We start from the raw sequence: 11,569 nt of genomic DNA on the forward strand, positions 1-11,569 counted from the left end.
CCCCTCTACCCCTAGAGCACTCACTGGGGGGTCACTAGGAGCCAGGAGCCCAGTGTCTCTGCAAGGGACTGAACAAGGGGAGCCCGCGGTCAGCCTGGGTCGGAGACAGGTGCCCACCCCACTGTGGCTGAAACACAGTCCACAGGGGCTTGGGCCACCCCTTGCCATAACCCGGCCCTCCCCCGGAGCCTGAGGATCAGGAGCAGCTGGGGCTGGAGCTGTGCCCACCGGGGGGAGGGGAGGGAGTTCCAGAACTCTGAAGCCAGGTGGGCTCTGCCCTGGGCCAACGCCCCCCTGTGTGGGGAATGCAGGGGCCACTAGCAGCGAATGCCCTTGAGGCACCCAGGCCTGGAGAGAGAGCACTAGCCAGGGCCTCCCGACAGATCCCTTTGGGCCACGAGGCCCCCAGCTCACACCAGCCTCATGAGCACGAGGAGCTAGGACCCCAAACCACCTCTCCGGAGAGCGGGCCCAGGGGACACAGAACTCTCAGTCTATGACACACCCCGGCACCCCACCACCCCGAGGCCCCGTTATTTAGGGATCCCACGAGGGCCAGAATGTCACAGAAGCAAAACCCCAGGCAGGTGCCTGCAGCCTGAACGGAAGTGGCGCCATCTGCCCAGTGAATCACGTCAACTACACACAAGTCCTCTCTCCTCCAGGAAAATCGCTTTCTCTTTAATATGCAGCCTCCACTCACAGCAGCCCTGCCAGCCCCGGATCGGCACAGCTGCAACCTAAACCCAAAACAATAAAATGCCCGAGCGTCCACACAAGCCCCCGAGCACCCCTCCCTGCGGCCTGGCAGGCCCCCAGCCGCCTAGTAGGTAAAAAACTCAGGGAAGAGGCTGTCCACCTCGTCCCGCAGGGCCAGGCCGGGGCCACCCACGTCTGAGCCCCACGGCTCTAGGGGGCCATCCGAGAGCTCCTGGGAGCCGGGCTCGGGGTCCACGAGGAAGCTCAGCTCTGCCCTGTCCGATGGGGTGCTCCTGGCCGGCGCACTGCCGCCTCTGCCCTCCAGGGACCCTGGAAGCAGACGGGACATGTCAGCAGGGCGGGCAGGTACCCCGGTGCCCGGGGCGTGCAGAGTGGGCTCAGTGTGCACAAGAGGGCCCACCTCTGTCCATCTGTCCCGCCCGACTCAGAAGCCCCTGGCTCATGTGTGAGATGACCAGGTGGGGGGCCCACACCCACCAGCCCTGCCAGACACCCAGGAGACCCACCAGGCCAGAACCAGGAAGACGTCTCCCCCCGATGCTAAATCCTAGAAACACTCGACTCATCACACATCCAGGAGCCTTTGGGGGACACAGTCGAGAGAACGGGCACCGACTCTTGACTCACACACCACACAACCAGCCCCCACACCGTACACTCACACGCTCTCACTCAGGCACACACACACGTTCCCTTTCGTTCCCCTTGCCAGTAGTCCCGACCACCACCCACACAGGAGGACAAAGGAGCTCAGACACAGACACTAGGACCCTGGTGTCACACAGCAAACTGGGCCTAGGCAACAATCCCAGCTGCCTGCCCAGCCCGCATGGGGCTTGGCTGAGCCCCCAAAGCTGGCCCCGACCAGGGCGTGGGTGGCCTCCACCGAGCGTCCCCCACTCACCCAGCCACCAGTCGGGACTGGCAGTCAGCAGGAAGGACGTCCGGTCTTCCACATCACATCTCGACACGGATCTGGATGGGGCAAGAAGACCCCACCCTGAGTGGGCCCAAGCGGACCCCGGTCCTCCTACCTCAAGAGAAAGGTGGGGGCCCTGAAACGCGGTTTCACGATCAGAGACAAACGGGGTGCTCCCTCCCGCCCGCCCCAGGCCCGCTCAGCTGCATCAATGGATCTGGAGAGTGCCGAGCCTGCCCGCCGAGCGCAGACTGGCCATCTGCTGTGGCTCTGCTGGTTCCTCTCCAGCCAACACCACGCGCCCTGCCCACACCCCAGCTGGTGCGGGCTCACAAAACGCAAACTCATTTACTATCAGCCAAAACAGAGGACAATTAGGAAGACTAAGTGTTTTCAGAAACACACATTAGGAAGCCACACGACAGAGTCTGGCTGAGCCGGGCCTGGGCTGGCGGCCTCAGCTGTCCACACACAGACACTAAGGCAGGAAGGAACACACACTTCCCAGACGGGCAGGTCCAGGCAGGGTTGGAAGGAGACGTGTGACGGCTCATGCACACCAGGCACACACATGCACACGCCCACCGGGGCACCCACCTGGCGTCTGGTGTCATGGCCATGTTGGCCCCCTCAGCTGGAGGCCCAGCCTGGCCCAGGCAGGTCTGAGCCTCATCCCCTCGAGGCCAGAGTGGTGGTGGCCTCAAGGCCTTGGAGGGACTTGGGCCTGTGGGCCAGGGCACCAGGCTGGGAGACTCTAGGAGACAAGTGAAGCATGGGTCAGCCTTCCCCCACCAGAGAGCGGCCCTCCCCTGAAGATCTCAGCCCCTGCCCGTTGCGCCCTGCACGGGGACACGCGGGGCTCAGAAGTAGGAGGCATACAGGCACCCAAGAGAAGATGAACGCTGAGAGAAGAGGCACCTCATACCTAAAACCAGGGAAGCTTCCTGGAGGAGGTGCCCACTCAGCCTCAGGTCAACTACGTGGGGCTCAGACCTGGGGACACTCTTGCCTCCCCCGCCTCTACCCACAGTCCCTGACCTTGGGCTCCACCCGCAGACCTAGCTCTCTGCTGTGTGACCCTCATGCCTTGCATGGGGGTCCCAAAATTTCCTGGTGGCCCCAGCTCCACTGCCAGCCCCATTGACAGTGAGACCCCTCCCCTCCTCGGTGGGCACGGTCTTGCCTGCCACGGCGCTTGGGGCCTATGGCATGTGGCAAACACATACGGGTGGCTTAGACACCATCACCAGCAGCCACAGTCCAAAGACTGACACAAAGCCAGGGCGGGGTATCCAGCGTGAAGGGGGGACACTCATCACAGGCGCCTGTGGCTCAGCTAGGGGCGGCATCAGAGAACCAAGGCCCCGAGCAGGGGAAGGAACGGCCGTGAGGCCCGTGACTCACTCGATCACAGAACAGAGAAGCGGAATGGGGCAGGGGGGCCAGACCTCTGGCCCCACAAAGGGACAGGGAGCAGGGCTGCTGCAGGGCGGGGGCTGCTCCTGGGAGCCGGATACAGCAGCAGCTGGCAGGGGGAACAAGGACGGGGCAAGTCCCTCTATGTTCCCACACTTCCTGGGGGACCCAGGGACCCCTAGAGACCCAGGGTGAAAGAGCGGGTGGGGACCTGTCCTCGGGGAAGAGGAGTGGCCTAGGAGATTGGCTAGCATGGACCCCATTCCCTGGCAGACGGAGACCCTGGCAGGGGACACGAGAGAGAGAGAGCAGCCCCAGAGTGGCCAACGACTCGCAGCCACCTCGGCCCACACATCTGCCCCTCATGGGACCCCTCGTCCTGTTTCATATGAGAGCTGAGGACAGCGTGGGGTCCCTGAGGTTCACCCCAACACATGGCTTTGTCACCGTGAGAAAATCAACACTAAACGTCCAACCCCTATTCGGGAATAGACCCCGCCATCCTCAGGGTCAGAATTCATCCTTCGGGGCTCACCCACCTTGTCTCTGGACAGGGATGTCACCCACGACGGTCCCGGTACCCATTCACACTTACCAAGGAGAGCCAGCGGCCCGTCCAGCACCTCGGCCACCCCCGATGGGACCTCGCCCTCATCCACACCCTCAGTCGCACAGCTTGGGGAGTCCTGTTGCCTGGACAGTACAAAGACAAAAGGTGAGGGGCTCTAAGCAGTGTGTGTCCACTGCCCCCACGGGTCCCCTGGCCCTGAAAGGGACACTAACATGGTCACGCCAGATGCTCCTGTGCCGGGGTCTGGTGCACCTGCTGGGATCTGACTCGCCAGGACCAGCTGCAAAACATCTTTCTGCCACTTGTGCCACATCTCCTTGGCAGGAGGAACAAACTAAACATAAACATGAAAAACGACGATGGTCATCCAGGAAACCCACAGGAAAAGTGGGCTGTGGTCTGTCACTGGCTGCCCTGCCCAGGGTCCCAGAGGTCCACCTTGACTGCAGACCCTGGTCCTCAGGACTAGGGGGGAGAGGGACAAAAGGCTGCCCATCCAAGGACCTCACAGCCACAGGACTTTTACCTCTTGCTGGCCTCGGCACCGTGGGCGGGCATACAAGTGACATAACTAGAGGCCAAAGCTGTCTCCAGGGGCACGGGCATCACCCCCAGAGGCAGCGCGCGGGGAGAATGTAGAGAGAGAGAAAAGAGCCTGTCGAAAACACAGCCAGCCCTGGCCGTGCAGGGCAAGGGAAGTGGAGGGATGGCGGGGGGTGGGGGGGGATGCCCCATAGCTGCTCCTCTGCGGGGCTGACCAGGTGGCCCACGTACAACTCACAGTGTGCTGCTCTCGGCTGGGCACCAGGGCGCTGGCAAGCCGGAGGAACTGCACGGACATCTCCAGGACCGAGGCCATGTCCTCCCGCCGGCCGTCGAACCGGGGCAGCAGGGCCCGCAGGTGCTCACAGCTCATGGAGATCCGCTTCCTGCTTCCAGGAGGTGACAAACGGCAGTGAGGCAGGCTGGCCAGGAAAAAGGACTGCAGCCACCAGAATCTCCCTCACAGCAGCCTCGGGAGCTTCTCAGGTAAAATGACCACAGGCCAAGGCTACGAGTTAGCTCTCCATGGGGTCTGAGCCCTTCAGGGATCCATGTCAGTGCAGATTGGCCCTGAGCCCTAGACTCCGGCCACAGGCTATCCAGATGTTTGCCACCAGCCACAGGCAGCCCAGGCCTGCTCCAGGAGGTGGGGAGGGGAGGGTCCCAGACAAAGTCTGGGATCTAGGGGTCCCAAACACATAACCTCAAGATGCCTAGGGCTTCAGGGCAAATAGGGGGCTGCAATGGTGATCCCCGGGAACCCCTCTACGGCTTTTCTTGTTTATCTTGGAGACGTGCTCACTGTCCCTTTATTGGACAAACACCACAAGCCTGTCCCAGCTGTCTGAAAACCTGGTCGCAGCCACAAATCTGTCTCTTCCAGCGCCCCCCACTCCTTTACAAGCCTCCCTTGCCCCCACCGCACGGGCGCCCACCTGCGCTCCCTCTCGCTGAGCACATTCCGCGGGAGGCAGGAGCTGGGACCCTCGGCCACCACAGGGGCCCTGACCGGGCCTGAGCCCTGGCCGGGGTCCTCGAAGCACTGGGCGCCGGACAAGGAAGAGCCGCTGCAGACAACGGAGTCAAGGGCTGGGTGATGCATGAACCCCAGAAAAGCCTCTGGAGCCCAGATGCGGAAACGGACGTCCTTGGAGAGTGGGTGCAGGACAGGGCCTAGGTCGCCCAGGAACACAGCCCGGGCCCTCCCTCCTGGCACCCTTCCTCCCACTCCAGGTTTGGGGGTTAGGAGCTCTGCCCCAGGTGGGCCATGCAAAGGTGGGGACCGGCGACTCAGTCCATTTGAATTGGGCGTAACCATCGGGCCGTAGACATTCCATGCACCTTTGGGCAGAAGCCTTCCACCTGACTCCCTCCAGGGCCCCCCAACTCCTCACCTGCATTCCCCGGGGGCGAGGACTCGGAGAACCCCACTATCCTGCTCAGAACCCACGGACGCCATGAGCGCACAGCTGCTAGGGCTGGAAACAAAGCCTAGGACCCCCACGTGCGCCCTGCCCCACGCGTGCGCGTCCCGCCCCCTCACGTGCGCCCTACACGCCCCACGTGCTTCCCACCCCGCCAGCACCTGGCCCGCCCCCACAAGGCGCGCCCCGCCCCACGCATGCAGTCTGCATCTCCCCGCGTGCTCCCCGCGCCCACGCGTGCCCGCCCCACGCATGCGCTCTACCCTGCCCCATGCGCGCCCCGCCCCACGCTTGCGCGACTGCCAGCCCCGCCCCCTCACGTGTACTCTGCCCGCCCCCACGTGCTTCCCGCGCAGCCGGCACCGAGCCCGCCCCCAGGCGCGCCTGCCCCCATGCATGTGCTCTGTGTCACCCCACCCGCGCGCCGCCCCAGCCGCTAGTGCAGCAGAGTTCCTCCCATGGAGGTGCTACTAGAAATTCAGGGCTTGGGTCCACCCACTCCAAGCCCCCAGCCGGGTACCTGGGTAGGGGGCCAAACCCAAGTGGTCCTCCTCCCATTTCCCGGGGGTCTGCCTAGCTCCCACTCGCTGTGGTCTCCGCTCACCTATCCTCCCGTGGGTGCCCCCTGGGTGCCAGCCCCGAGCTGGGCGCTGGTGATTTGGAGGCGCCAGCCCCGCCCTCCAGGAGCTCACGACTAGGTGGGGGCAGGGGAGGCGGAAGACAAGTAAATTACTAGCCTGTAGAGGGAGAGGGCAGGAGGGGGGTGTTCTCGGGTTGAAGTGGTGATTTCCAGAAGGATAGGATGGGCAGCGTGCCCAGCAGAAAACACTGCAGGAGGCCAGGCCGTTTCCTGGGCTGGTACGTGGGCTTGGGCTCCAGGGGCCAGGAAGTGGGCAGGTAGGACCCCGTATGTGGCAGGAGGAATTGGCCTCACCTGAGAGCAGAGGGGCCAGGGAGCTACAGGTGTGTGAGGAGTAGATGAAGTTTTCTGGAGCGTTGTGGGGCAGGCGGGCGTGGGGACCAGGGACATGCATGGCAGAGATGATATGGCCCAGGAAGGGGCCAGCTGAGGTGAGTGGGGAGGCTGGTCTGAGAACTGTTTAGCCAAGATCTATGGGACTCAGGGACCGGTTAGGGACAGGGTGGAGGGTACCCACCTACCCCGCACGGCCAGCGGGTCCAAGGTCCATGTGTGCCCATCCCCCAAGTCGCACCCTCTTCCAGCACGCTCTGCCTACTGCCAGCGCCATGGTGCACCCAGGAGGCAGGAGGCATCCTGACACCTCCCAGCCCCACCCTAGATCCCACCCACCCTCTCTGTGCCTTCCCCAGCACCCTGGCTTGCCTGAAGGCTGACTGGCCTTTCTGCCTTCCCCACCCCTGCCCTGGCCCGGCCCTGCCCTGACGCAGGCCTCCACTTGGCTCCTGCTCTTCCCCTGCCGCATCATTCCCCCACCCTGTCAGCTCAAGCCTCACTCCCCAGGGGGGCACTCCTCACAGCCCCCGTCTCTGCAGGTTCTCTGGGGGGCTTCGGAAGAACATCACTCTCCTCCCCCAGATGCGTGGTCGCAGGTCTGTCTGCTCCTCTCGCTGGGTCTCCAGGGGCTGCCCAGTGCTGGGCACGCAGGAGTCGCTCCATCAACGTTTGTTGAAGGATTGATGGAAGAATAGGGAAAGTGGAGACCCCTCCTCTTTCAAGGAGGTGGTCCCCTTAGCGAAGGAGAGGGCCGCAAGGGTGAAGGTCAAGGTGCCCGTTTCAGTGGGTGGACTTTAGTGGGCTAATGTGGGTGTGGGGGGCTAGTTGCTGGGGGAATTCACAGGGACGGGAGCCTCTTGTCCCAGGAGGGAGCTGGGGCAGGTGCTGCTGCAGCCAGGTCTGGTGGGAGTCTGCCCAGGGAGCGGGGTCTGGGACGGGGCAGAGAACAGAGTATAGCCCCAGGAGGGGCTCTGGGCTGCGGGCAGGTGTCCTGGGGTAGGATTCTGGGCGGTGGGATTGGGGGCACCCAGAGATGGACGAAAGGCGTCAGGGGCAGCACCAAGAGCCCACTGTTCTCGGGATCCTGTCATTTGAGGGTGCAGCACAGGCTTGGGCCCATGTCTCCGTCACCGGTCGGCTCAGCAGCCTGAAGTAAGCGTGGAGGAGGACCCAGCGGCCCAGGCCAGGGCTGCTGGTCAGGTACGGAGGAGAACTGGTGGGGGTGGTGACCAGGGGCACAAGGAGAGGAGGCAGAAGCGGGCAGTGGCCTGGGATTAAGGGAGGGGTGGGGCAGGGGTCAGAAGTCCCTCTGAGGTCAAGGGCGACGCTGTGAGTGAGATAGGTCGCTAGGTAGACATGAGGGCGGGATCATAGCTGGAGACCTTGCTACATCAGTGGAGCATCTTACTGGCATCCAGACAAGAGTGGGGGAATCGAAGCTGGAGACCTCGCTACATCAAGGAAGCGCCTTGCTGGCGTCCCTCGAGATACAGATAGCGCCTGAGTCTGAGACCTTCGACCACCGTGATAAAAATAGTGCGTAAAGCAAAGCCTTCTGCTCTACACTTCCGGAGGACATTGGTCTTTTCTTTAATTTACATACGAATTCCATGTGCATTAGCCCCCTTCCTCGGGGAATGACTTCCCTAAAAGGTCAAGAACTCCCCTCCCGACGTGTGGGTGGAGGAAAGACCGTTATTGGCAGATAACCAGATAATGCTAATTCCCTCAAACCAGCCCAAATAAAAATAAAACTAACTCGAGACTTGGGGCAGATGCGCTCTCTGGCACTGCCCGCTCCTGACTTGGAGTGTGTCTGACCTTTCCTCTAATAAAGCTTTGCTTGCTTGCTGTTGCCCTTGTGTCGCTGTCTGAATTCCTCTCCTACGCTGACCGAGAACCTGGGCGATCGGACTTTTCAGTATGGTTGAGTGAGGACGGGGGGAGGCCTGAGGCTGCCTCAGGGCGTGAGGAGACCAGTTTCTGTTTCCCAACTCTGGGCTCAGGGACCGTGCCCCAGGCCAGTACGCCAGACTGATGTGGGGCCCCGGGACCCCTGCTGCCCGGTCACGGTCAGGCCCCGGCCCGGCTTCTGTGTTCCCAGGGGTGTGAAATGGAGCTTGAGGCCAAGGAAGCCTGGGGATGTTCAGTTCTGTCAGCCCGTATGGACCCTGGCATTTATGGGAGATGTGAGGAGAGGCCAGGCTTCTTGCCCTCAGAGGGCCAACGGTACCCAAAGAAGGCAGTGCCAGAGCCAATCAGCCAGGGTGCCCAGGGGCACAGCAGGAGAGGCTGAACAGTGATCCCCTCGGCCTGGCTGCCTGCTGGAGCGGGTGACTGGAAGACAGGGCCTTGGGCCCTCTGCCCTCCCTGCTCCTGGCTGGGGTGGGATGGACAGACCAGCATTCCAGGGCTTGGCTCCTCCGTGGCAGAGCAGGGCCAAGTTTTGGTTTCCCTTAAGCCATCAGAAATGTCACCAGGCTTGTCAGTCTCACATCACTGACAACACAATAATCGTCTCTCACTGACCAGTCAGCAGAGCATCTCCGAGGGGCCTGCAAGGTGGACATGCAGCCACAGGAGCCCCAGGGGAGGCCAGAGTCCTGCTGGGGGCTGTGCCTGACCAGGGGTGGGTGGGACCCCAGCAGCAGCAGCCACCTCTCTGGACCAAGGGGGCAAAGCCTCCAAGATGTACAACTGCCAGTGAGCCAGGTGGGGGCACAAGGTGCACCCCTTCTGGGGACTTTGGAGCGTGCCCCACTTCTGCCAAGAGGTGCCCCCTACAAAAAAGCATCTGTGTTCAGTCTGCTGTCTTGTGGAAACCAACAGGGACAGGACCTCAGGAGAGATGCTGCAGAAGTCAGGACCACAAAGTACATGCCATGCATCCTCATATCACTGGCCCAGCTCTGCCCTGGGGACCCCCTGCACTGACTGCCCCCCATGGGAGGCTGGGTTGGTGCTCCAGGCCTTGAGCAAAGCTGTGTGGGTGGTGCTGGCTCAGCTCCCCTCACGCCTGTCTGACTCCACAGCCTCTCTCCTTCTCTGGTCAGCTTTGATCTCTCTGTCTCTGTGTCTCTGTCTCTCTCTCGTCTCTCTCTGCTGCTCTCCTGGCTCAGTGAGGGTCTGGACAGCACTGCAGACCAGCAAAGGCTCCTGAGCACCAGGGACAGAATACAGGGCTCTACCTGCCTGGGGCTCTGCGTGAGGTCACCTGAGCTGGGGTGGGCACAGAGTAGATGACCAAGTATGGCCATGCCCGGGGTCCCGCAGTGTTGCCAAACCTGTAGTGGGTTTGCTCACCTGTCACGCAGCAAGCCAATCTCTGATACCAGTGTAGTGGAGGAAAGTAGGAATTTTATTGCAAAGCACTGAGCAAGGAGAAGGTTTGGGATTATAGTGTTAGCTGTAATCGCAAACTCTCAGAAAAGCTACAAGTGAGGGTTTTTATTCTGGGTTTTACGTAGGGGAGGGGGAGCATTTGGTCTTGGGGGCTGAAGTTCCAAGATTCCTCCATACAGGTGCAACTGTCCTTCATATTTCTTCGTGGGTTACATGTGCACATGCGGGGGGGTTCTATATGTTGCATGCAGATTTTTAGTCTGGGACACCTAAAGTTTACAATTGGTTATTTTAGCTTCTCAGTGCTCCTGTGTGATGCTTAGTCAGGCGGCAGGCTGTCAGCAAGCTTCTCTCTTATCAGCGGTCCTGTTGCTGTTAAACTTTGGTTACTTTGTTTCCCATATCAACCTTGTGGGTACAGGCAGGGTTTCACCCTAATCTAGGGAAATTTTAACTCCTTCATCCTTGGTTTCAGTCCCCACTGTTTTGTGATCATTCCTCAATCTCAGAGAATGGGGGTGAAGACCTCTCTAGCTACTTCCCGCTGTGAAAGGGCAAAGATCAGGGTCAGAGGAATGAAGTTCCTCTACCTTTATTTCAAAATATTTTTGGATACCAGGTGGGGAGAGTGAGGAATGCTTTGCATGACTAATATTTTAGTACTCAGATCAATGGCTTTGGAACAACACTTAAGTCCACATTTTATACTTACATGGATGACCACATATATTAGCAAAATAAACAGCCCAAATTTTAGTATCCCCTCCATTATGGACCGCAATCCTTGGGGGAATCCAGGAAAAGAGGCCTGTAAACCAATCAAGGTTAGGGCCTGGAACCTCAGGTGAAATCTGATGTAACCAAATAGCCTGCTGTCTAATAGTCCAACAAGTAAGGTAAGAACCTGGGAGTCATTCCTTACTTATCTTTAGGAGACCATCTTCTGTACAGCAACTTGAGGTCAATCAGGGGTCCGCTTGTCCATTCGGAGAAGTCACTGTCTAGAGTATGAAGCCAGCCAAGGTTTGGGTGATCCTGGTTGTGTTGTTCTTCTATGGCATGGTTCACCTTCCCTGTGGCGTTTCTCATATGGTCGCATTGAGCGGGGAGGAAGTTGATCTTCTGGGTGCTTGTGTTTCCAGGATTTCAATAGGACACAGTCTCCATGACAAAGATGGTGCAGAGGAACATCTGACAGTGTCTAGTTCCTTAATTTGAGTTCTCTCTGGGTCTTTTGGATCATCTCTAGAACATAGGAAGTGTCTCCCAAAGTTAGCCCTATATTGTGTAAGCAAGTAACCAGGTATTTAATAAGAATCATTTCTAGAGAAACAAAAAGAAAACAAGGTTAATGTTTGGAGCAAATTGTAAACCAATTCTTGAGCCCAGGGGACAGCTAGTCAAGAAAATTCCTAGATGTCAGGGTCAAAGCATCTTTTGCAGTTTGAAATGTCTCTGATGATGTCATCAGGTATTCAGGTAAACCTTTTGAGTGGCTTATACAGCAACAGGCATGAAGATTGTCTAAATATGGGCTATCGTGGTGATCTCTCTTAAGTTTACGTCACGTTGTCCAGTTTCAGTTTGCAAGGCTTCAGGAAAAAAGGGTGGTTTCCATTCTCAATAATTCCAAATGAAAAGGATGGAAAAAAATTGAA

General features: G+C 59.6%; 1 protein-coding gene across 1 annotated transcript; it reads right to left on the minus strand.

Moving 5' to 3' along the window:
• Positions 1 to 658: 658 nt before the first annotated feature.
• SOHLH1 (spermatogenesis and oogenesis specific basic helix-loop-helix 1) lies at positions 659 to 5,654 on the minus strand. The gene is made up of 8 exons (XM_087419565.1): positions 5,564 to 5,654; positions 5,105 to 5,236; positions 4,408 to 4,555; positions 3,839 to 3,960; positions 3,651 to 3,748; positions 2,237 to 2,393; positions 1,625 to 1,695; positions 659 to 1,029 (listed from the first exon to the last, which is right to left on the minus strand). The coding sequence occupies exons 1-8, from the start codon at positions 5,626 to 5,628 to the stop codon at positions 824 to 826; spliced, it is 999 nt and encodes a 332-aa protein (XP_087275691.1). The 5' UTR covers positions 5,629 to 5,654; the 3' UTR covers positions 659 to 823.
• Between the last annotated feature and the right edge of the window lie 5,915 nt (positions 5,655 to 11,569).

This window comes from Ceratotherium simum, chromosome 29 (genome assembly GCF_057802395.1).
Source record: "Ceratotherium simum simum isolate JZ-2026a chromosome 29, ASM5780239v1, whole genome shotgun sequence".
Lineage (NCBI taxonomy): Eukaryota > Metazoa > Chordata > Mammalia > Perissodactyla > Rhinocerotidae > Ceratotherium > Ceratotherium simum.

Bases quoted from the DNA above. Each gene is read 5' to 3' on its own strand.
- SOHLH1 (XM_087419565.1), bottom strand. From the start codon at position 5,628: ATGGCGTCCGTGGGTTCTGAGCAGGATAGTGGGGTTCTCCGAGTCCTC. The intron at 5,237-5,563 runs GTGAGGAGTTGG...CGTTGTCTGCAG, and splicing joins CTCGCCCCCGGGGAATGCAG to CGGCTCTTCCTTGTCCGGCG. The intron at 2,394-3,650 runs GTAAGTGTGAAT...CTTGTCTCCTAG, and splicing joins CGGGCCGCTGGCTCTCCTTG to AGTCTCCCAGCCTGGTGCCC.